Here is a 23,670-nt window from a genome sequence, read left to right on the forward strand (position 1 = left end):
AAAGTCAATTTGGGTAGGGAAGCCACTAGCACCTGGAATGATTCCAAAAGTCTTCATATAAGAGATAACATTTTGGAGTAGCTAGGTGGCACAGCTAATAAAACGCAGGCCCTGGAGTCAGGAGGAACTGAGTTCAAATTTGACCTCATACACTTGATACTTACTAGCTGTCTGATCTTGGGCAAGTCACTTGACCCCAGTTGCCTTGCTTTTCCCCCTCCAAAATAAAAGATAGAATTTGAATTAAGTCTGGAAGAAAACCAAGGATTCTAAGAGACAACAGTGAAATCACAGGTCTGGTCTATGATGTGGGCATTTATGTATGTATGTGGCCATGATAAAGCCTTAAAATCAGGAAAAAAGACCTGGATTCAAGTCCTACCTCTGACACATACCTGCTGAGTGATCACAAGCAAAACACTTAATCCATTTTTGCCCCAGTAAACTCTCTAAACTCTGAGCACCGATTTATCTTTGTGAACCAGTGGAGAAAGTTCCCTTACTGTGAGTCCTTACACCACTGAAATCAGAGTTCTAGAACAAAACAGAAGCTATGCATAGATAATATAATTAAGAGCTAAAATATCACATGTTGATGATATTTTTATATTTAGGTCCCTCCTTCATATATGACATTTCAGCACATGTAACTTTTTTTCCTATTTAAATTTGCCTGTCTATTAGAATTACATTCTTTTACTGTTTTCTTTTCAATAGTAGGATACACTGAGTAAGTTACCATCTCACCTACTTCATTATTATGCTTTGAAAAATAAATTATGTAACCAAGGACAGGCTTAAGCAAAGTAGATAGTAACCTAGGAGGTATGATTTCAGGGATGAGGAAGGCTCCTTATTCTTAAATGTATTCTTTATTGATGCCTGAAATTGTTCCATCGGTGATTCATCCATTTGTGCTAATAATCACTTCTTTTTCTCCCTATGATCTCATTTTAATACAAACACTCCTTTTAAAAAAGCATCCCTCTATTGACCAGTAAGAGGTAGAAAGGTATGGGAGAAATAATAACAAGTAAGCCTTGGAGAGGAAAACGAAGTTCCATTGATTTGTTTAATCAAATTCTGTAGTAGAATAACCATCAAAGACCGCAGGTTGATGTATAGAAATGCTTTTAAAATGTTATGTAAATGCTTAACTGGATTAAAATTATATAGGAATAAAAATTCAATTCAATTCAGTATACATTTTTGTAGGCACCTGTTTTGTGTGTTATGGAATAGAGTCTGCCCTCAAGGGGACATAATATACATGTTCTTCTTTTGGGGAGGGTATAGGGAATTCAATAAGCATAAAAACATATAAATAAAAAAATGACATCAAAGTAATTTCAAGAGATAGAAAGAACTACAACTGTTGTGGGATGGTAGGATGAGAAGGCTCCTGTTGGAGCTCGTACATAATCTAAATCTCTGAAGGACTGGGTAGAGGTGAGGAGGAGGTGCTTTCCAGACAGAAGGAAGCCTGTTCAAAGACATAAAGATGGGAGGAAGGATATTATATATTAGATTTGGCAGGCTGAGATTGTGTGCAGGAGAGTGATATGAAATGGGACAGCATAGTGTAGTAAAAAATCAATCTGGAGTTTTTACTTAGAGGACCTGAGTTCAAATTCCTAGTTCTGCTACTTCATAGCTATGCAACTCAGGACAAGTCACCCTTCTGAATTTGTTGGTTCATCTGTAAAGTGAAGCAAATGGGATAGATGATCTCTAAGTCCCCTTACAGAGTTAAATCTCTGATTCTATCTAAGAAAGGAAAGGTAAGTGGGAGTCATGTTATGGAGAGTTTTAGAAGCCAGGCTGAGAATTTTGTATTTTATTCGAGAATGAATATGGAATTATTGAAGATGTATGAGTAGTGGGTAAATCGGTTTTAATATAATTAGATATAAGTTTTAGGAATAATAATTTCAAGTCTGGTTAACTAAAGAAGAAAGTTATTAAGAAAAACAATATTTATTTGGTAACTTTAATTTTTATAGAACAAGTGTGCAGAATACTGGCCAACGATGGAAGAGGGCACTCAGATTTATGGAGATGTTATTGTAAAGATACATGAACACAAAATATGTCCAGATTACATTGTTCAGAAACTGAATGTTACAAATGTAAGTTGATTTCTGTTGTATAATATTTGTCAATCATTTGTGGGGAAAGGCTGCTACTGAATATTTGTTGTGTTTAAGGAAAATATAGTATTTGGGATGGGGCTATATTTTCCTGGCCTTTATGAAGAATGGGTGTGCTGAGATACCTTGTTAGCGTAGTTTTACAAGATGGCAGAATCATATTAAGCCATTGATCAAAGAATCAACTGTCAATGTGATTTATGAATATATACCTCAGATGTTGAAAGGAGGAAGAAAAAGTCATTTTTATAATGGAGGAAGAAAAAGTCATTTATACCTTCAAGGATTTGACAGTCTTTTGGGAGTAAAACAGAATTAACAATTGTGAAGGAGACTCTGTAAAGATATAAAGTACTAATTTATGTTCAACCTTACAAAGTAATCAGAGTTCAAGGAAGAAGAGCTTGAATGGAGGGGTCTATCTCAGGATGTCAAATTTAGAGGACAATAGCAGCAGGATAAAAACTACTTACCTCAGCCTCTAAATAGCAAGAATAATTATTTAAATGCAAAAATTAACAAGAGTGCTTCTCTCTCCTTCTCCAACATATATTACCCAAGTGAACTCTAAGGCTCAGGTCACCTCCTTCTCCCCATACCCAATTTCTCCAATAGTCTTTTATTAGCCCAGGTCTTTGAGGCAAACCTCTGTGATTCCACCCCACCCCCAATGAATTTAGAGCATATTTTATGTCAATTAGTCTCAGTGTAAAATATTCTGCATATGATTTTTCAGGGAAAGGAGAGATAGATTTAGGATGGAAAAATATTTAACATATATTTATTAAATGCTTACTGTGTGCCAGAGACATTGTGCTAAACACTAGGTATACAAAGAAAAACACAAAAAATAGTGCCTGCTTTCAAGGAGAATACATCCTGTTGAAGGCAAGTAGTAAACACAGAAAGCTAAATGCAGCAGCTGAAAATTTTATAGAGGGTTTAATTTGTAGAAGTGCTTCATATTACCTGAAATTGCTTTCAAGGATATGCAGAGAATCTTCCTCCCAAAAAGAAAAACCTTTGGTTTATTACTTCTAAGGCTTTCATTTCTTTATTTCACTGTGAATCAAAGCCAGTAGATCATAAAGAAACACATGATTATTACTTTTCTAAAGGTTTTTGTTGACTAAATTTCATATTTGATGGACCTTAACTAAATTAACCAATAAATAGTCATGGGCAGAAACTATTAGCATGTAATATCATGTTTTAGTATTATTATTAGATTTAGTATATTTTAGCGTGCATTGGGATGTTTTAGTAGACACTATCTACTAACAAGCAATGACAATTATATTTTTCTTTTGTTTGTCTCTTTTCTCTCTTGTGCTCTTGTCCTCTTGCCTCCTCTTCCTTTCTTCTTTTTTCCTTCTCCTTCTCCTCCTCCTCCTCCTCCTTCTTCTCTGACACTTTTCTTGTATCCATTAATGGTTATGCAGAAATCAAAACAAAACTGAGGGGTAATACGAGACCAATTTGCCTCAGCTCTATATGATTACATCTCAAGTGGATGTTTGCAAAAGTTCTCACCAATCTAGGTGACAGCTAACCTCTTAAGGAGTAAATCGTTGCATGTTTGGAGGAATCTGATTCTTCTTATATGCTTAATAGCCCCATTCACTAGCCTGCTAAACAATAATATTAAGAGAAGTGATAAATATGAGAATAATTTCTAAAATTGTCACCATTTCTTTGCCATGACAGTATAAAAATTCCTTAGGTTTTTTAGTTGTACTTAACAACAAGTAAATTCATGTTACTCTTGAATGTCTTTCATTAAGCAGTCACCATGTGGAAAACAGATTATGATTGAAAAATTAAAGGAATTTCTCTAACCTATTACTAAATGCTTCATATTTGCATAAAGATTTAAATATCTCTATCACCTTCTTGTCTATCAATAGTGATACCTATAGCTTTATCTATATATTCATATCCTCTCTCTATTATTTATATGGTTAAATTTTATTTAAGAAAAATCATCTCAATAAAAATACTTTGTCTTGATTAGAAAAGGGAGAAGACAAATGGAAGAGATGTGACACATATTCAGTTCACCAGCTGGCCTGACCATGGGGTCCCAGATGATCCGCACCTGCTCCTCAAGTTGCGTCGAAGAGTTAATGCCTTCAGTAATTTTTTCAGTGGTCCCATTGTTGTCCATTGCAGGTAAGTGATCTCAGGAATGGTTATCAGATGGCTGCCCAAAGCTCAACATCCTAAAACATGTATAGGACTTCCTTTAAAAATGGCCAAGTGAGAAAGAAGTCAGCAATGAGAAAATTGTGTTACTTTCCATGCTGTAAACTATAATTCTTTTCTCTTTTACATCACTCCTAAGTCACTATTGTATTCTGGAAGTTTTCATGTTTTCCCACTTTTTTCAGTGCTGGTGTTGGCCGTACAGGCACCTACATTGGAATTGATGCTATGCTAGAGGGACTAGAAGCTGAAAACCAAGTGGATGTTTATGGCTATGTTGTCAAGCTTCGGCGACAGAGATGCCTGATGGTTCAAGTGGAGGTATGTTTTCAGTGCTCAACGATGATGCAAATATTTTTGCTAGAATTAATGTGAACTTCAGAGGATCTCAAAAACAACCTTCAAGGCTGCAAGAGGTGGAAAGTGTTCATCTTTTAGGTTCCTTGGAAGTTACAGCACAAATCATAGTTTGCAGCAATTCTCTTGTATGTCATTCATTTCATCATTGATTCAAAACCATTTATTAAGCACCTTCTCTATATGCATACACAACTTGTAGCTAGATGCCACCAAACTGAGGTTGTTATTTTCTCTACACTTGAATCAGTTTCAGTTGTCTTCAGCAAATTGGTATGGTACAGTCCAATAGATTGTGCACAGATTTGTCTGTAAATGACATTTCCATAAACATATTCTAAAAACTTTGAGAAAGGATGAATAGAATATAAAATGTAGACTGTACTAAATCAAATATCTTTTTCTTTTCTTTTTTTGTATTTTTGGAGGGGGAAGTCAGGACAATTGGGGTTAAGTGCCTTGCCCAATGTCACACAACTGTTAAGTGTCTAAGGCCGGGTTTGAACTCAGGTCCTCCTGACTCCAGGGCCAGTGCTCTATTCATTGTGCCTCTTAGCTGCCCCTAGAATCTCTTTTTCTAAGCAGATATACTGTTAAATGAATAGCAGTCTCATATGTCTGTAGTGTGATTAATTTTAAGTAGCATTATATTTAGCATATTTATTTGTAACAGTATTAGCAGAACTATAAAGGGTCATTATTTTACTATTTTCATAATGTTTAAACAATATGTGTTATATATGTTTGTGTGATATATATATATATATATATATATGAATCCACATATAAGTGAATATGCATTAACTGCTTTTATTTTCTTTGAAACATCAGGCACAATACATCCTGATCCATCAGGCTTTGGTAGAGTATAATCAGTTTGGAGAAACTGAAGTGAGCATGCTAGAGTTACATTCCTATCTAAATAACATGAAAAAGAGGGATCCACCCAGTGAGCCTTCCCCACTGGAGTCAGAATTCCAGGTAAATATAATGACCATACTATACACCACCCTGACTTCCAATAAAGGACTATGGGTCAAAATAGTCACCTCACATTTCAACTAGCTAGTCAAATGCCAATCTTAATTTTTATTTTTCAACTCTCAATTTAAGGAAGTTGCATATGTTTGCCTCTTATTAGAACTGTATTGCTTCTCAGGAAATTTGGGCATCTCTGGCAGACAGACATGTCAAATAATGTATAGTGGTACTAATACACACACACAGAGTGTCATTATATGCTTACTTTGTTTCAACTGAAATCTTACCTTCTATAGGAAACTTTCACCCACCAGTCTTAGTTCTAATGCCTTATTTCCATTACTTCCCATTTATCAGGTATTCTAGCTTGCTTTGTGTGTATACATACAAATATACATATATATGTTTGCATGTTGTCTTTCTGTTTGGATTGTAAGCTCCTTCAGAGCAGTAGCTGTTTTTTACCTCTTTTGTGTCCCTAGCACTTGAAAAAGTGCCTGGTACACAGTAGGCACTTAGTAAATGTTTGTGCATCTATCTATCTATCTATCTATCTATCTATCTATCTATCTATCTATCTATCTATCTATATCCATACACACATATACACATACATACAGATATAGATACATATGTCTATATATTAATATATACAGACATATATATGTATAAATATATCATATGTATAGGAGTATCATAATAATACTGATAGCTAGCATTTATAGAGCTCTTTAAGTTTGACGAAATACTTTACAAAGTAGTTTTTGCATTTGTTCCTCACAACCACCTTGTGAAGGGGATTCCCTTGTTATCCCCATTTTACAGATGAGGAAATTGAAGATAAGAGATAGTGACCATTCAAGGGTCATATACCTACAAAATAACTGAGATGAGATTCTAATTCAAGCCTTTTAGACTCGAAGTCCTACGTTCAATTCTCTGTGCCAACTAGCTAAGTAAGAACAACAATAGTAACCATAATAATAGTTCATATTCATATGTGCCCCAGTCCATAGAGCAATCTGGAGATTTAGAGGAGATTTTCATGAAAGTCAGGCAGGCCAGTAAAGTGTAAAGAAATAGTAATTTATTATAATTCATCTGAACTCACCCAAAAGAAGGCTGAAAACCTCAAATAAGATACCCAGGGGAAGGGATAAGTAAAGAGAGGATACTTCTGAGGATAGTGGTTTGCTGTCCCTGGCAGAAGGAGAGATGTAGGCCCGCCCTTGAACTTGACACACATAGGTTTTGCCAAGCTCTTCACTTCCTAGTATGAAGTATTTTGGATGTCTATCTCCTTCACACAAAGGGCAGCTTGGGGAGGAAGTGAAAGTCAAAGGTTTTTATACCCAAGTGATGAATTCTCACTCAGGTATGTCTTATTTATTTCCCACATATGATGACAGGGCTATACAACAAAGCAAATACAAGTACAGAGTATGGAAGTTTTCAGAAAAGACGACCAATCAACAAGAATTTATTAAGTACCTGCTATGTACTGGACATTTTGTTAAGCACTAGACATATAAATATCAAAATGAAATAGTGCCTGCCCTCAGGGAGCTTACTATTTTAAGGGAAGGAGAAGGAACATATTTTTTTTTTAAAGCAATCGGGGTTAAGTAACTTGCTCAAGGTTACACGGCCAGTGATTTCTGGGTGTGGTCCTAAGTATCCGAACCCGGATTTGATCCCCAGGTCATCCCAAAACTGGAGCTGGTACTGTTACTCACCTGAGCCACCTGGACGTCCCTAAGCAATTGGGGTTAAGTAACTTGCTCAAGGTTACATGGTCAGGTGTTTCTGGGTGGATGCTAAGTGTCTGAGCCCGGATTCGATCCCCATGTCATCCCAACACTGGAGCTGGTGCTCTTACTTGCTGTGCTACCTGGCTGCCCCTAGAAGGAACATTTCTAAAGGAAAGATAAGTTGTCACAAATTAGTATTATTTGTCTCAGAGAGCTCCCCAAACTGAGAAAGCTATCCCAAATACTTCAGTGTTTTAAAGGACTGCCTTGATGCTAAACCATGAAATAAAATCTCTATATTTCTTATTCAGAAATGGGGGATTCAATACCAACTTGACTCTGACCACTGTCCCTTGATTAGGAAAAGCAGAGTAAAACACTGTAAAAGTCCTCCCTTCTCTCAATTACTTCTCAACAGAATGGCTATATGATAAAAAAAAAACTTGACAGGGATCATTTTAGGAGGAAGACAGAAACATACACACATATACACAATAATCTTAGGGGTGGTATATGAAGATTCCATCATATCTGCCCAGTCTGAATTTTCCTAGATTAGCTTCATATACTCTACAATTAGAGTACAGTTATCCTTCCCTCATTGTGGTTTCAATATACTGCTGGTTGGCATAAGAAATTGAATGAGAATTTTGGGGAAGTTTTGTTGAAGATGACATGCAAATGCCAGTAGGTGACGCAGAAAAAAATTTAGAAACTGAGAAATGATAAAATGTATGTATAATGTTATAAAAGGTCAACATATTTTATCTTTTAATACAATAATATTTCAGACTTCATCCCTGGTACAGAGGGAGAGCCAAAAAATTTTACAAGGATTTTCCAGATCCAGGGTGCCATGTCCCTAACCCCCCATGAAGTGGAAGGGATAACTGTATTGCAGTTATTGGGTTTTCCTGTATAAATTATGGGATCAACAGATATTCCCAAATGTATATATTTTCTTTTTTTCCCCAGAGACTTCCCTCATACAGGAACTGGAGGTCCCAGCACACTGGAAATCAAGAAGAAAATCAAAGCAAAAACAGGAATTCCAAGATTATTCCATGTGAGTGTTTTCTTAATGTCTGTCCTTTTCCTACTATTACATGTATACATTATTGACTTGATGCTCAGATTGTCAGGATCCATTCTAGGAAAAAAATATTTTTTTAGTCAGACTTTGACATCATCACTTTGCTTCAAGATAAATATATTCTTTTATAGTCATTCATTTTGAAGTTATGAGGTTTTTTTTTTTTTGCTTTTTTTTTGGAGGGCAATTGGAATTAAGTGACTTGCCCAAAGTCACAGACTAGTTTTTGTAAGTGTCTGAGGTCACATTTGAACTCAGGTCCTCCTGAATCCAGGGCCTGTGCTCTATCTACTGTGCCACCTAGCCTCCCAAGTTATGAGATTTTTTTAAAGATGAAGTTAGTCCCAATGGACTAGTTGGCTGTTAGCAGGGGTGTGAACTTAGAATTACCATTCATTGAAGAAGAATGCAGTTCCATGAAGGCACAGATTTTCTTTCTTCTTCCTTGTATTCCCAGCCCTTAGAAACTTCTAGACCATAGTAAGTGCTTAAGCAATGTTTGTTAAGTAACAAGGAGAGGTGAATTGCAAGGCAGTTTAGAGCAAAAGGTCTAGCTAACCCCACTTTACCCAGTCTCCTTCAGTTGTTGAGTTCTTTGTAAAATACAGGGAGAATCTAGTCCTTGATCCATGCTAACCCCCTTCTATGTTCCTCCATTTTGGGTAATGATTAATGAGTGGATATTCTTCATATATTGTTTGATGTTGTTCAGTCATTTTCAGTAACGTCTGACTCTTCATGACCCCATTCAAGGTTTTCTTCGCAAAGATACTGGAGGTTTTGCTAATTCCTTCTCCAGTTCATTTTATGTTTGAGGAACCTGAAGCAAGTAGCATTAAGGGACTTGCCCTGGGTCACATAGCTAGTAAATGTCTGAGGCCACATTTGAAATCACCTAGATGAGTCTTCATGAGTCCAGGCCCAGCAGTCTGTCTACTGCTTTCAGGTAGCTAGAAATAGGGTCACTAAAAATTAAGAAGAAAAGACTTGACCAAAATAATTCGTATTAATTGAGTTGCATGGGAATGCATGTTAATGAATAGTAAAAAAAAAGTATTTACTATTTAGTATGTGTCAAGCACTATGCTAAGTGCTGAGGATAAAAACACAGAAGTGAGACACTTTCTGTCTTCAAAAAATTGGTATTTTAACAAGGGGAGATACCTTATAGAGGAGGGGTAGTCAGGTTGGGGTATTTTTGTTTGGGAAATTATGGGGAATGGAGATATACAAGAATTGATTGATGTGCCCTTTCCAGGAACAGTATTAATTTGTACTTACAGAGCTGGAAAAGGAGAGAAGGGAGGAGGGATAAAAAAACAAAAGCATTGGCAGAGAATAGGACCAGATAAATACAGTACAAAATGGGGGGAGGAAAAATCTTTAATAATTTGTTACAAGTAAGCACTAATTTAATGTATGATCTGATAGCTAAAAGGGCTAGTTGAAGGGATATATTAGGAACCTAAAATATAATTATTTAATTGTTTGGTTAGCCATATAGTTGACAAAAATGTTTAGTTAAAATTTCTAAACATATTTTATTTAAGAAGAGGAAAAATTGGTATAGTACACAGAGCATGGAAATTGACTCAAGAAGAAGTTCTAATACTTATTTAGATATTTAGATACTTTACTAGCTGGGTAACCCTGGACAAGTCACTTAAACTCTCTGTGATGGTGCTTCCTTATTCCTAAAATGTGGGAGGGGCTTTGAACTCAATAATCTCCAATGTCTCTTGCTGTAAATTTGTGGAAAAAAAAGAGAAATAGAATGACCACTCAAGCAAAGCCCAGAAGTTTGTTTTAAGGTTGAAAGACACTGGAATTTCTTTAGTCAATTTCATGAAGAATAATGCTATTTTGGGGCATGATGTAAAATGTGATGTTCTGTCCTGATCTTGCTCAATTTTTAGGGTACATATTTATTGTATATGATTTGTTTTATAATTAGTGACCAACAAAAATATGACTTCTCATGTCAGTGCTATAGAAGTCAAAATGTTAAATGTTTGCAATATATCTCTGTACTAGTTATTTCCGTATTTCAAGTGCTTATTGTCAAAGAGAGGCAACAATAACATATATCCCCATTTTGTATTATGTAGATGACTTTAACAGAGTGCTACTGAAACAGGAACTGGAGACCAGCAAAGAGAGTGAACATGATTCGGAAGAATCATCTGATGATGACAGTGACACTGATGAGCCAAGCAAATATATCAATGCTTCTTTCATAACTGTATGTATTTCTAAATGCTTATTTAAATATTTAAAATATATTAACATATGGAATGTAAATATTTAAATATGCTGCCATTCTAACACACACACATTTTCAAGTGCATCAGCATGTTATTAGAATATTTGTTGAAGTCATTTAGGATGAAATAATGAGGGTAACTAACCTTATGTGCTACATCAGGAAAGAAGAAGTCACTTGAGATTTTGTTGTTGTTCAGTCATGTCCAACTCTTCATGATCCCTTTTTGGGTTCTCTTTACAAAGATGTTAGAATGGTTTGCCATTTTTTTTCTACAGCTCATTTTTACAGATGAGGAAACTGAGACAAAAAGGGTTAAGTGACTTACCTTGGGTCACATAGATAAGTACCGAAGATTTAATTTGAACTCATGAAGATAAATCTTTCTGATTCTAAACCCAGGGCTCTAGCCACTGTACCATTTAACTGCTTGAACGTTTATAATTTAATCTTTTAATTTTATTGTTAATTAAAGCCGTAATCTGTGTAGATATACATTGTTCTCACTCTAAAATGCCCTCTCCTCCCCTCCTCCAAGACTCTATTCAAAAGGTTTCTTTCCTTACTTTGATTCTGTATCAAAGGTTCTCCTTTTGTTGGAGGGAATGAATGTTTGTAGTAAGGGGCCTACAAAGCACTACAGGTTTTCCTGTCTGGCTCCAGTCATACTGCTAGAGTGAAGAGAATCAACATGATTTTCAGGATCTTCACATCAATTATGGAAGGAAATGCCCCTGAGTGAGAAGAAAAAGATGCAAAAGTACATGGGATAAAGTATTGGGTCTGGCGTCAAGAACACTTGGATTCAAATCTGCTTCATACACTTATCTGTGTGACCCTGCCCAGATCACCTAACCAATGTTTGCCTTAGTTTCCTTAACTATAAAATGGAGATAAGAATACTGCCCACAGGGGCGGCCAGGTAGCACAGCGAGTAAGAGCACCGGCTCCAGTGTCGGGATGACCTGGGGATCAAATCCGGGCTCAGATACTTAGCACCACACCCAGAAATAACTGGCCATGTAACCTTGAGCAAGTTACTTAACCCCGATTGCTTTAAAAAAAAAAAAGAATACTGCCTACTTCCTCAGGCTGTTGGGAGAATCAAATGATGTAATCTTTGTAAAGTGTTTAGTACAGCATCTGTCACAGAATAGATGCCATATAAATGTTAGCTATCATCATCATCACCATTATACTGTGATGGGGAAAGGACAGATTGATGGGGTTTGATTTTTTTTATTTTTAAATATTTTATGGAAAATAGTATAGTAGTGTAGTTTTAAGGGCAGCCAGGTGGTGCAGTGGATAGAGTGCTGGTCCCGGAGTCAGGAAGATTCATCATCCTGAGTTCAAATCCTGACTCAGATGCTTCTTACCTAGACATGTCATTTGACCCTGTTAGCTTTAGTTTCCTTATCTGTAAAATAAGCTAGAGAAGGAAATGGCAAACCACTCCAGTATCTCTGCCAAGAAAACCCCAAACGCGGTCACAAAGAGTGAGACATGACTCAACGACAGTAAAAGTGTAGTGTTTGGAAGACTTTGGTTCAAACCCTGCTTCAGACACATACCACCTGAGTGCTCATGAGCAAGGCCCTTGATCTCTACGTACCCCAGGCAACTTGTTCAGGTTCTTAATTGTGGAAGAGTTCCTTATCTTCCGCTGGTGGAGGAATTATCTAGAACCAATAAAAACACAGGTCCAGAACAAAAACAAAAAAAAGCAAAAATCACTTGATGAAACATGTGCACACACAAATGCACATATATGTGAACACACAAAGAAGGAAATTAATTCTCATTAGAACAAGGAGGAAAAACCAGCACATTTTGTTCTGAAATATTCAGGCAAATTATGTGTATTACCATGTCAATCGTATCACTTTATATGGTATATGAACATAAAATGAAGATAGGAATCAGACCTGGGATTTCATTGGTACAGGGAACTCCCTAGTGAGGAATTTCCTTCTTCCAATATAGATCAAGACCTTGTCTGTAATTAATCTTAAAGAGTTGTCTAGAGCACTGTGAGGTGTTGACTTGCCCAGGGTCAGCCAGCCATCACGAGTCAGAGAAAAGCCTTTAACCTGGGCCTTCCTGGCTCCAAGGTCAACTTTCTTGTCATTCCATTATGATCTCTTTTTATATCCTGTGTAGCAGAAATTATAAATAGGAGTAGGCTATAGGAACTCAAGTTTGAAGTGATTTATCTAAAATGTTTCCACCCAGTAGGCCTGAAACTCTTTTTGGTAGAAATTTTAGTTGTTGTTTTTTTTTTAATCCTTTGCTATAATAAAAAAAAATGTTTTAATTTCACTTTTATTTTGCATGTAAATGTTGCAAATATTCCTGATCTATGAGTTTTTGTTTCTTCAATTTCTTTTGAGATATCTTTTTCTTTGGGGAAACCTCTTCTTTGGTTCAGGAATAAATTGTTCCTTTTCTGTTAAACATCATCTCAATATGACAAAGGAACTCATGTATGGATTGATTTGGCCAGAAGCCCTGTAATTACACCTTCATATTGTAGGAGACTTGTTGACCTAAATATGTTCAAAGATGAGAGAATTTACATCCAAACCCCTACTTAAGTTTTGTACTACATTCTGAAATTTTTTAACACAGGCAACAAGAACTTAGCAAGTTTTTTTGGGGGGAGAGGGTGGGGGGCATTAGCTTTGTTTCCTGTTCCACTTCTTTGCCCAGGTATACCTGTCAACTCTACCATTGCATCTACAGAAAAGAAAAGGCTGTTTCTTTAATGTGATATATTTTGATTATAAGGTAGCTTTTCTGATATGCATACCCTTGATAGCTTAGGTATGGGCATTCTTGAAGTGGACTCAGATTTGAACTCCTTGATATACATGAATTTTGTGGGGCTCTTTGGATCAAGGAGATATCACTATTTTAATTAACTACCTGAGGTGCTTCACAGGAAGAAACATCATTTGTTTTACATAGACTGAGATAGTTTCCCTTTAAGGAAGCAAGGAAGATATACTAGAGATTTGGTTGGGCATGAACATTAGGATTTGAATTATTGGTGCAGCATTCTTGTCATATGAGGCATAAAGAGGCATTTATAAGGAAGAAAAGTCCCCCAGAGATTTAGCAGAATTCCCACTTCCCTGCTGAGTCTCTCTGACCCAAAATTTCTCCTCTTGTGAATGAGGAATCTGGAGGAGAACACTATCTAATTTTAGTGACTATATCCTTTTGAATACATTATTATAAGTGAAATTATTTTTATTGCACATTATGGTCCATCATGGTTTCACTGAGTTCCAGTCATGAGCCAGAATCACTAGACTGGCCTGAGCTAGACTTAGCCCAGAAAACTGTTTATTTGTCTTTCCTTTACATCAGCATTTGCAGATGACCCATGGTATATTAAATAGGTTCAACTGGTTGAAAGTCTTTAGTAGTTTCTGTGGTTGAAAAATTCATCTTCACCCATCTAAACCAATATTTTAGAGAAGAAAATAATTGAACTCATACAGACTATCCTTCTGGTGATAGATAAACAGTCCATCAATGGGTCTATTCTTAATGCCTTTCCAACCTCCTAGGATACTCCAGAGTTTATACTTTTTTGGCGAAGTCATTAAGAACCCAAAGTTGCTTCTGTATATTTTGATCAAACGTTAGAGAAGGAATTCAATGGAGATTTTGTTACTGTTCATTATTGTTAGAAGTTGAGTGTTCCATCAAGGAAAAATCAACACAAACAGCAAAAATAGAAAGCAAAGAAAGAATGTAATACATACTACTAGTCATATAAGGAGAAACGTATGAGAAAGAATAGGCAAGGAAACAACGGAGATATGGTGGGAATGGTAAATCAGTTTGCTTTATGTTTTGAAGGGGATTAAATTAATTGTAGTTATTAACTATATTTGGTTTTTATATTGATTTGAAGTGTTGTTTCTTATAAGTCAATTTTAAAAGGTGAGAGTTATTACTGAGTTCAATCAGTTTTTGAGCATTGAATTCTGTAGCTCCCCAGTGAAGAAAAGGACTGAAATTATTCTGGGGAATTTTAGATTCAGCTATCTATACTAAAAGCTCATCTTAAATATTTACTCAGTCTTCACCAGTCATCCTGCTTGCTGTAAAGAAAATTACTGGATTGGGCAGGATGGCATAAACCTATAAATCCAGCCACCAAGGATGCTGATATTTGTGAATCTCTTGAGCTCAGGAGTTCTGAGCTTTAGTGGGCTGCAACCTGTTCTAATTATGTCTGGAATCAATAGGGTCAAGTGTGGACAGGAAGGTAAAAGTGGGGTACCAGCTAGACTTGAATAGACTGAAAACATAGTAAGTCAAATAACCCATGCTGGCCAGAAGTGGGATCAGACCCATGAGCAGCTTTTGCCCATTCATCCTGGGTGAGATGAGGAGATCCAGTGAAAGAAAGAAGGAAGGAGGGGAAAGAGGAAGGGAGGCAGGAAGGAGGAGGAAGGAAAATAAAGAACAAAAAAGGAACTGAATGATCATATCCATATACCAGATATGGATATGTTAACTGCTGTAATGAATGTGAGGGAGAATGTATTGCCCTATAAAGTAAAGCCAAGTCAGAATCTTTAAAATGTTCCTCATACCATCAAATCTTCATTCTCTTGACATTTTGTTTGTATTGATTAATTGTATTACAAAGTCCTTATTTTTTTTAAAAGTCTTTATTTAGTATTAACCAAGGAGATTGTGTTGTTTTGTTTTATTTTTTAAGACTTACTGGAAGCCTGAAGTGATGATTGCCACCCAAGGGCCGCTAAAGGAGACAATTGCTGACTTCTGGCAAATGGTCTTTCAAAGAAAAGTCAAAGTTATTGTAATGCTGACAGATCTGAAAGACGGAGAGCAGGTTTGTCTTCTCCCTCTTCTACAGCCTTTCCTGATTGCCACCTACCAATCAAAATGAACTTTGTAAGAAGTCTTAAGGGAGTCAATATCAATTTCTATTCCCATAATTTCAACTCATTACTTTGTGGATACCTCCTCTGTCTTTCTAGTATCAAACTCCTGTCCTGTATATTTTTTTAATAAAATTGATACCTTTTTGTTTTAAACTCAGCATGTCCCAAAATGAACTCCTCCCACAACATCTCCCCTTCTTAACCTCTCCATTACTGTCAACAGTATCACCATCTTCCCAGACTCATGACTTCAATGATATTTGATATCCTGGACTCCTCCCTTTTTCTCACCCTCCACCTCATATCCTATGTGTGACCAAGTCCCATTAATTTTACCTTTGCAACATCTCATCTATACCCATTCTCTCCTTTGAAACTGCCATTACCCTCATGAATGCCCTCATCGCTCCATGCCTAGACTATAGCAATAACCTGTTGATTGGCCTACTTGCCTCAAGTCTCTGTCTACTCTAGTCCATCCTCCTAATCAAAGTGATCTTCCTAAATTAAGTTCAGATTTTGTCATTCTCCTCATTCAGTTAACTTAAGTGGTTTTCCCTTATCTCCAGGATAAAATATAAACCCCTCTATTTGGCTTTTAGATCCCTTTATAATCTGTCCTCCCCCATTCTTCCAGTTTACTTAGATCTTACTCCCTTCATATGTTGTACAATCCAGTGACACTGACTCCTTGTGTTTGCATCTCACAAGAGAATGAACCTTTCAATTCCCTGAATTTTCAGAGCTCTCTTCTATGCCTGAATTCTCTCCCCCTTCATCTCTACCTCCTTTTTTTTCTATGACTTCTTTCAAGTTTCACCTAAAATCTCACTTTTTCTAGGAAGATTTCCTAATCTCCCATAATGCTAATGCCTCCCTCTAAGATTTTCTCCATTTTCTCCTGAATTTGTCTTGCTTGTACTTAAATGTTTTTATGTTGATTCTCCCATTAGATTGTGAATTTCTTGGACAGAGACTGTTTTTGCCTTTCTTTACATTTTTAATCATGTATATATTGAGATTATAAGTACTAATTTATATTCTCCCAAACCTAGGAAGTCTGTGCTCAGTACTGGGGAGAAGGAAAACAAAAATATGAAGATGTAGAAGTAGAAATGAAAGACTTGAACAGCTCTACAGCTTACACCATTCGTGTATTTGAACTGAGACATGCTAAGGTATAAAAATTAAGTGAAGTGGTGGAATTTTGGGGGTAGATTTAATTTATTACTGTTGTTTTAACTGAAGATAAGAACTCCATAGTAGCTACAGAGTTTTGTAATATTTGAAAATATAATTTGTAAAATTTTTTTAAAAGCAATTGGGGTTAAATAACTTGCTCAAGGTTACATGGCCAGTTTGTGTGTGTGTGTGTGTGTGTGTGTGTGTGTGTGTTAAGTTTCTGAGGCTGGAACCGATCCTGGGTCCTCCCGACTCCGGGGCTGGCGCTCTTACTCACTGTACCACCTAACTGCCCCATTTGTAAAATATTTAAGAGAAAGTGCTTCTGATTACCAAGGTAGATATGGAATAGATGATTATCAGAATGAAATGTATGGTGAGTTGTCACTTGAATTAATAACATTTCCATGACATCTGGTTTTTAGAGGAAAGATGCCCGAACAGTCTATCAGTATCAATATAACAGCTGGAAAGGGGAAGACCTTCCTACCCAACCCAAAGAATTAATTTCTATGATTCAAAATGTCAAAGAGAAACTTCCAAAGAGACATGGCTTTGAAGGGCAAAAACATCACAAGACCGCATCTCTTCTTGTTCACTGCCGGTAAGAATGAGCACCAGATTCATACTCAGGCTTTTTCCACATTGATCATCATTTTCACCAAATTCCATTAATCTTGATTTATTAAGAAAATTGTATATGTATAAGGCAAGTTTTACATAATATTCATGAATTCACTCAACAAATATTTAAATGCATACTGTGTACATACTAGTACTCTGATAGATAATAAGGATAGGAAGATTAAAAAAAAATAGCCACCAACTTCCAACCTCCAAAAACTTAAAATCAAAGAGGAAAGATACAACATGAAAGGTAGTTTGATAATCAGTCAACAAATATTTATTAAGCACCTACTATATGCCAAGCACTCTGCTAGGCAGTAGGGATACACAGAGTCAAAGGACAGTCTTTGCACTCAAGAAATTCAGAGTCTGCAAGGTAGCACATGTTCTGGAGCTACTCTCCCAACACCCACTTGCACAGGAAGGTTGAGTTCTCAGAGATTTTTTCTTATTCCCTTGAGTTTTTAGGAGATCTAAGCACCATAGGGGTGTAGTATTTGGTAGTGCTATAGCTAAAAAGCCCCCACTACTGTTCTCTCTCTCAATTGTCACTTGAGGTAAATTAATCAGCCAGACCTAATTAGCTTTTAGAAATTGGGACTTACTAAGATGTTATAGTAAAAAGGGTTGGTACAAAATATTGCACCCCAAAAATTGTGACATACTCTCTTGTTGATGCAGAGTCCAGGGAAAATAGGGCTCACATTTATACAATATATGTGGTAAAGAGAGAATTCACAGTTCTCTAACACAATTCTGAAATCTGTCTTTTTACTTTTCTCTTTTACCTTTCTGAATTTAGACTCTGGGTCCTCTCTGTGAATTAATTTATTATAGTTAGTAACCAAATTCTCATCTTATGTCTATGCTGAAATAAATTACATTTGTCCCATAGTCATGGGAAAGTCCTGTTATTCCTAATTCCCCAGTAATTAACCTTAAAAAAATCTAATTCCCTAATTCTTCATATCTAGATCATTAAAACATACTGTGTTTTACTCCATCCTCTGCTTTGCAACACCAAATTCTTTTATTCATCCTCACTATCATTGTTAAACTCTCAGTTCTTCCCTAGTCCATCAAGGACTGGCTATACACCATCCTTTCCCCATCTTTACTCCTAGGCTGATAACCACTTCAATTCTACACTGTTCTCTTCTCTTGAATCTCTTGCTTCCATATCACATTGCTGATCCTTTGCTAAGACTCAGCACTGTATTACTTGCACTACCCATTTCCTTCTCCCCTAATCACTGAAACTGAAGGAAACTGGTTAAAAATCACAAAGCTGGGGCTGCCAGGTGGCGCAGTGATTAAGAATGCCGGCCCCAGAGTTGGGAGATCTGGGATCGAATCCGGGCTCAGATACTTAGCACCACACCCAGAAATAACTGGCCATGTAACCTTGAGCAAGTTACTTAACCCCAATTGCTTTTAAAAAAATCACAAAACTGTGCTGAATCCACTAAAAATTTATATTACAAAACCTTAATTCAGCCCTTAATATGGCAAGTCAGTCCTTTTACACCTTTATATTAGTTAACTACTTTTATTCTGGCTAATCAATTTGCTATCCTATTCACCATGACAGATTTTCTTTCTTTTTCTTTTTTGAAAGAAATAATTGTATTTTGTTCTGCATTACATTTTATTTTAAACTTTTTATTCAGTTTTAACATTCTGTTTTTATGTTTTGAGTTCCAAATTTTCTTCCTCCCTTGCAACTCTTCCCTTTCCATTGAAAAGACAAGCAATATATCATTTATACATGTGAAATAATATGAAACATATTTTATATTAGTTGTATTGCAGAAAATGCAAGAAAAATTAAGAAAGTGACAAAGTATGCTTCAAACTGTACTCAGAGTTTATCAGTTCATTCTCTGGAGATAGACAGCATTTTTTAATATTTGTCCTTCAGAATCATTTTTAGTCATTGTATTGATAAGAGTAGCAAAGTCTTTCCCAGTTGATCTTTACAATATTGCCTTTACTGTAAACAGTAGTGTTCTGGTTCTTCTCACTTTATATCAATTCATTTAGGTCTTCCTGGGTTTCTCTAAAATCATACCCTTTGTCATTCTTTATTGCACAATAATATTCTGTCACAATTATATACCACAGTATTTTTAGTCATTCCCCAGTTGATGTGCATCCCCTCAATTTCCAGTTCTTTGCTATCACAAAAAGATATGATTTTTGTACAAATTGGTCTTTTTCCTTTTTCTCTTTACTTCTGTTTCCATTAATTTGGGCTATGGTCTTATTGCTAGGTCAGATGATAGGTATAGTTTTATTCCCCTCTGGGAGTACTTTCACGTTGTTTTCCAGAATAGTTGGAACAGTTCACAATCCCATCAATAGTGTCCTTATTTATTTTTTTGGAGGAGGAAGGCAAGGCAATTGGAGTTAAATGGTTTGCCCAAGGTCACATGGCTAGTTGTGTCAAATGTCTGTAGTCGGATTTGAACTCAGGTCCTCCCGACTTCAGGACCAGTGCTCTGTTCACTGTACCACCTACCTACCCCAGTAGCGTCCTTATTTTTTCAACATCCCCTCCTGGATTTGTCATTTTCCTTTTCTGTCATGTTAGCCAATATGATGTAGGAGATGTGAGAGTTATTTTAATTTGCACTTCACTAGAAGAGTGATTTAGATAATTTTTTACATGACTATAGATAGCTCTGATTTTTTTTCTTTAGAAAACTGTCTGTTCATATCCTTTGACCATTTATCATTTGGAGACTGGCTCTTATTTTTATAAATTTGGCTCATTTTCCTAAAAATTTGAGAAATGAGGCCTTTATCAGAGAAACGTAAAAATAACTACTAGTTTCCTGCTTTCATGCTTTTTGACTGCATTCATTTTGTTTGTGAATTTTTTTTAGTTTCATGTATCAAAATTATTCATTGTACTTCCTGTGATGCTCCCTATCTCTTGCTTTATCATAAATACTCCTCTTATTCATAGATCTGAAAGGTAAAATTTTCCATGTTCTCTTAATTTGTTTATGATATCATCCTTTATGTTTAACTCATTTTTATTCCCATTCAATTTTCTCCAGAAGCTTATCAGTTCTTTTTTTTATTTTAATTTTTTGCTTTTTGGAGGGAGTAGGTCAGGGCAATTGGGATTAAGTGACTTACCCAAGGTCACATGGCTAGTAAGTGTCTGAGGCCGGATTTGAACTGAGGTCCTCCTGACTCCAGGGCCAGTGCTCTATTCGCTGAGCCACTTAGCCACCCAGAAGCTTATAATTTATAACTTTTATATAATTCTATTCATCTCCTTAATTTCTTTCTTATTTATTTAATGTTTAAATTTGTCCAGTTCTCAGAGGAGAAGTTGAGGCCATATACTAGTATTGTTTCACTATTTCTTCCTATAACTCATTTGGTTTTTTCCTTTAATAATTTGGATCCTATGCCATTTGGTGCATATATGTTTAGTGCTAATAATACTTCTTTAACTGGTTTTTTTATCAATATGTAGTTTTCCTGCTTTCTTCCAGTGTATGCTTTTTTTCTTACTCTGTCATTTTTTTTCAAAATCATCTCAAGTCCTCTGTTTATGAATACTACTTCTAACTGCCCTAATAATGAAACGTTAATAGGAGTTACATGTATAATATTTCCATATAGGAGTATCAATAGTTTAACCTTGTTAATCTCCTTATAATTTTTTCATGTTTACCTTTTCATACTGCTCTTCATTCTAGTGCTGGAATGTCACATTTTCTATTCACCTAAATTTTTTTCATCAGGAACACTTGAAAGTTCTCTATTTTATTAAATATCCATTTTTCCCCTTGAAGAATTATACTCAATTTTGCTGGGTAGGTAATTCTTGGTTTTAATCTTGGCTCCTTTGCCTATCATTTTCTTTCATTTTTACTCCTTTAACATGGGAATTGCTACATCTTATGTTATTCTTACTGTGGCTGTACAATATTTAAATGGCACCTTTTTGGCTTCTTATAGTATTCTCTCCTTTTCCTAGAACCTCTAGAATTTGGCTATAATATTCCTGAGAGCTTGCATTTTGATATTTCTTTCAGAAGGTGATTGGTAGATTCTTTCAAGGTCTATTTTACCCTCTAATTCTAAGATATTGGGCAGTTTTCTTTTACAATTTTTTTGAAATATTATCTATAGGCTCTTTATTTCATCATAGTTTTCTTATGTCTGATAAATAATCTCTCCTTGATCTATTTTCCAAGTTGATTGTTTTTTCTGATAAGAAATTTCACATTTTTTTCTTCCATATTTTGACTTTGTTTCATTGTTTCTTGATGTTTTTTGGGCTCCTTAACTCCAACTTGCTAAATTTTAATTTTTAAGGAATTATTTTCTTTAATGAAATTTCATATCTCTTTTTCCATTTGGCCAATTTTTTAGATATTATTTCTTCAGTTTTTTGTGGCACTTTTAGCAAGCTATTAATTCTCTTTTCATAATTTTCTTGCATTATTCTTATTTCTTTTCCAATTTTTTCCTCTACTACTCACCCTTTTCTTTAGTTCTTCCAGGAATTCTTGTTGAGCGTGTATCCAATTTCATTTTCCTTTGAGTTTTTGAGCTTTTTTCACATTGTTGTCTTAGTTTATGTTTTGATTTTCCCTGTCACTATAGTAGTTTTTATGGTCAGGTTCTTTTTAGTTAATTTGCTAATCCAGAGCCTATTCTTTACTTCAAATTTCATGTTAAAGTTGAACTCTGATCCCCTAGGGGTAAGGGGAACTGTCCCAAACTTCAGGATTTTTTTGTACTGCTGTTTTCAGACCTCGTTCTAAGGATCTGAAAGTTTTTACTTTCAAGGAGATATGATCTAGGGAGAGGTAGTGTCACCTCTCTCCTGGTGTGTGTCACAGTTTTTATCCAGGAAGAGCCCCTGGTCTCCTATAGCTGCAAAAGCTAATATTTCCCTCTGCCCTAGAACTTCCTGCCCTTCCTCCCTTGAAGTCTCAAATACTCCTCTCTACCTTGGAAATGTGACCTGAAATTGCATATGAATATTGAAGTGCCAGCACAAGAATCCCCTGTAATCTCTTTGTGACCAGTTGCCCAATCCCCTTACCATCGCTTAGATGAGATCTCCCAAAATTCCTCCTTCTGCTATTGCTACTGCTTTTGTTGCAACTGCCTGCAAGGCCCATTGCTGGTGAAGCAGTTGTGTATGTCCTGGGTTAGCATTTATCCTAGTGTCATAGATCTCTCTTTTTTACATCCTCAGTTGTCTTGGGCTAGAAAAAGGTCTCACCCTAACTTTTTGTTAGCTGTGCTGCTCCAGAATTTGATTTGATGTATTATTTTGAAGTCATTTCAATGGTAATATTGGGAGAATTTGGCTCTAGTACCTTCTCTACACTACCATCTTGGCTTTGCCCGTGATAGTTCTTCCAAATCTTTTTGACCCCATATGAGATTTGTTATGGGTTCCCCCTCTCTCAACCCTCTCAGCTAAGTATTGTTCTTTATATTTCACTAAAAAAAAACTATGCTATTTTTTGAGATCTTCCTGTCCTTACCTCCTCATCTCTTATTACTCAAATGCCTTCCTCCACTAACTTCTCTATCACGCCTGTCTCACCTTAAGAGGTGGCCCTTCACCTTGCCAAGGCCACTCACTCAACATGCATGAGTGATCATATTGTATCCTATCTTTTCCAGGATATGCCCCTTCTAACATGTCAACTTTCTCACTAATCGTCAGTCCTTTTCTATCTTTTGGCTCTTTCCCTGCTACCTATAAACAAGCCCATATATCTCAACTTAAAAAGAAAACCTAAATGTCATTTATTCATCTTTTGCTAGCTATTGTCCCATATCTCTCTCCCCTATTCTATCTAAACTCCTCAAGAAGGCCATTAACGCTAAGTGTTTCCACTTCATTTCTTCTTAGCTCTTTATAGTCTGGCTTCTAACCTCATCATTCATCTGGAACTGCTCACACCCAAGTTAGCAGTTATCTCTTAATTGCCAAATCTAATGGCCTTTTTCAGTCCTCATTCTTCTTGACCTCTCTGTAGCTTTTGTCATTGTCAATCCCCCTCTTCTCTTTGATACTCTCTTCCCTTTAGGCTTCTGTGACTACTCTCTTCTTCTTCTCCTGCTTGTGTGATTACACATC

At 36.0% G+C, this 23,670-nt stretch overlaps 1 protein-coding gene across 3 annotated transcripts in view; it reads left to right on the plus strand.

Annotated features, from left to right (window-relative positions):
- PTPRC (protein tyrosine phosphatase receptor type C) overlaps positions 1-23,670 on the plus strand; it is a 144,869-nt gene that overhangs the window by 114,615 nt on the left and 6,584 nt on the right. For all 3 annotated transcript variants that reach the window (XM_069074495.1, XM_069074494.1, XM_069074492.1), the window contains 9 exons: positions 2,004-2,129; positions 4,165-4,322; positions 4,541-4,676; positions 5,544-5,693; positions 8,420-8,510; positions 10,646-10,779; positions 15,545-15,679; positions 16,787-16,909; positions 17,339-17,517. In XM_069074495.1, the coding sequence (XP_068930596.1) occupies positions 2,004-2,129; positions 4,165-4,322; positions 4,541-4,676; positions 5,544-5,693; positions 8,420-8,510; positions 10,646-10,779; positions 15,545-15,679; positions 16,787-16,909; positions 17,339-17,517 (1,232 nt within the window). The remainder of the gene's footprint in view (positions 1-2,003; positions 2,130-4,164; positions 4,323-4,540; positions 4,677-5,543; positions 5,694-8,419; positions 8,511-10,645; positions 10,780-15,544; positions 15,680-16,786; positions 16,910-17,338; positions 17,518-23,670) is intronic.

The sequence above is a fragment of the Petaurus breviceps genome, unplaced genomic scaffold (genome assembly GCF_028583685.1).
Source record: "Petaurus breviceps papuanus isolate PSGF00001 unplaced genomic scaffold, PetGlider_PUasm1.0 90895, whole genome shotgun sequence".
Taxonomy (NCBI): Eukaryota; Metazoa; Chordata; class Mammalia; order Diprotodontia; family Petauridae; genus Petaurus; species Petaurus breviceps.